A 1,597-nucleotide genomic window follows, 5' to 3' on the forward strand; every position below is an offset into this window, starting at 1 on the left:
TGGTTGCTAGGTGACATGATGTACGCCGGGGTGGAGGGGACACTAGACCGTCCAAATTCACAGACTCTTTTTTTTCCGGTCTTCCCGGTCTACCGAGGACCCGGCCTGCCTCGACCGGGTAGTCTGGGTCCTCTGGAGGACCCGGCCTGTCGTTTTGGACACAGCTTATGTTTGCCAGCTCAGCTAATTCAAATGATAAGAACTCATTTCACTCAGTGTTTATATATATATATAACATTATATTACTACAATATAACGTAATATATATCAATGGTTTCACTGCTGAATAAAGAAAACACTCAGTTGTTCCTCTGAACGTAAAGTTCTGAACATAAAGTTCTGAACATAAAGTTCTGAACGTAAAGTTCTTTACTGAAGTTGTGTAACAAGCTCACCTTGATCTGCACCAGGAAGTCCCTCAGGTGCTCCTTGAAGGCGGGAATGTCCTGATTTAAACTGAAGAGGCCCGTCACAAACACCTTCACCTGCGCACTAACACACACACACACGGTTCAGTCAGAGCTAACAGCAGCACTCGTCACTGGGTCAGCTCAGGTCAGCTCAGGTCAGCACTCACTCCTGCAGGTGGGGGAAGGCAGTCTTCAGTAAGTTGGCCACGTACTCCTGGATGAACACCTGGTTGCTGGCAGGGTTGGCAGGGTTTAGAGTCGTGGTGATTTTTCCTTCTTCTACCAGGTTGAACATGTAGGCCAAGATGGATGCATGCATAGTGAGGCCTGCAGGACACACAGCAGTTAGGGTTAGGTTAGGGGTTAGAGGGGTTAGGACAACATGCTCACTCCTCTGACATCACACTTACAGTGATTTCTCTGCACKTTATTCATATGAACATCAACAAACTGAGTAAAACCTTTAAAATATCAGCTTCAGAGCTGTTATCTGCTGAATACTGGTTTTATAAGAGTCATTGGGAGCTGCGTGTTTGCACTCACCAGCAGTGTGAGACGTGTCTGTGACCACAGAGAAGATGTGCTGCAGGATATCACAGAAATATGTCTGGTAGAAGCTCTGAGCTGCTGCTTCCTCCTGAGCAACGTTCTGCAGCAGGGTGTATAAAATCTGTAGACCTGGTGAGGACACAAATCACACACACACACAAATCACACACAAATCACACTTCTGCTTCAACTTCAGTCCATCTTTAAACACTTCCAACATCCCAATCTGTAAAACTCTACATGTTACTACATCCTGCTGTAGAAAACATGTCCATGTCAGTCTATCCAACTGTCTGTTCAAGAAACAAACAGGAACCTGGATGTTTTTATTTATATGTACAGTGTTTGATAGGTTCAGTTCATCAGTTAGTAACACAGTCTGAGAGGAAACATCCGACTTTTCATGTGTGTAAAAGTTAAAGCAGGCAGGAACCTGCAGCAGGTCTGATTCCAAACTGGGATTCTGTTTTTTATTACATGTGTTATTACATGTGATATTACGTGTTTTATTACATGTTTTACGACATGTTTTATTACATGTGTTATTACATGTTTTATTACGTGTTTTATTACGTGTTTTATTACGTGTGTTATTACATGTTTTATTACGTGTTTTATTACGTGTTTTATTACATGTG

General features: G+C 42.8%; 1 protein-coding gene across 1 annotated transcript in view; it reads right to left on the reverse strand.

The window, feature by feature from the left end:
* LOC106536787 (exportin-1) overlaps window positions 1-1,597 on the reverse strand; it is a gene marked incomplete in the record, with an annotated part of 35,776 nt that overhangs the window by 5,743 nt on the left and 28,436 nt on the right. Inside the window, 3 exon segments of the mRNA XM_014034110.1 lie at window positions 396-492; window positions 578-737; window positions 954-1,088. Of these exon segments, the coding sequence (XP_013889564.1) occupies window positions 396-492; window positions 578-737; window positions 954-1,088 (392 nt within the window).

The sequence above is a fragment of the Austrofundulus limnaeus genome, unplaced genomic scaffold (assembly GCF_001266775.1).
Source record: "Austrofundulus limnaeus strain Quisiro unplaced genomic scaffold, Austrofundulus_limnaeus-1.0 Scaffold1974, whole genome shotgun sequence".
NCBI classification, from domain to species: Eukaryota; Metazoa; Chordata; class Actinopteri; order Cyprinodontiformes; family Rivulidae; genus Austrofundulus; species Austrofundulus limnaeus.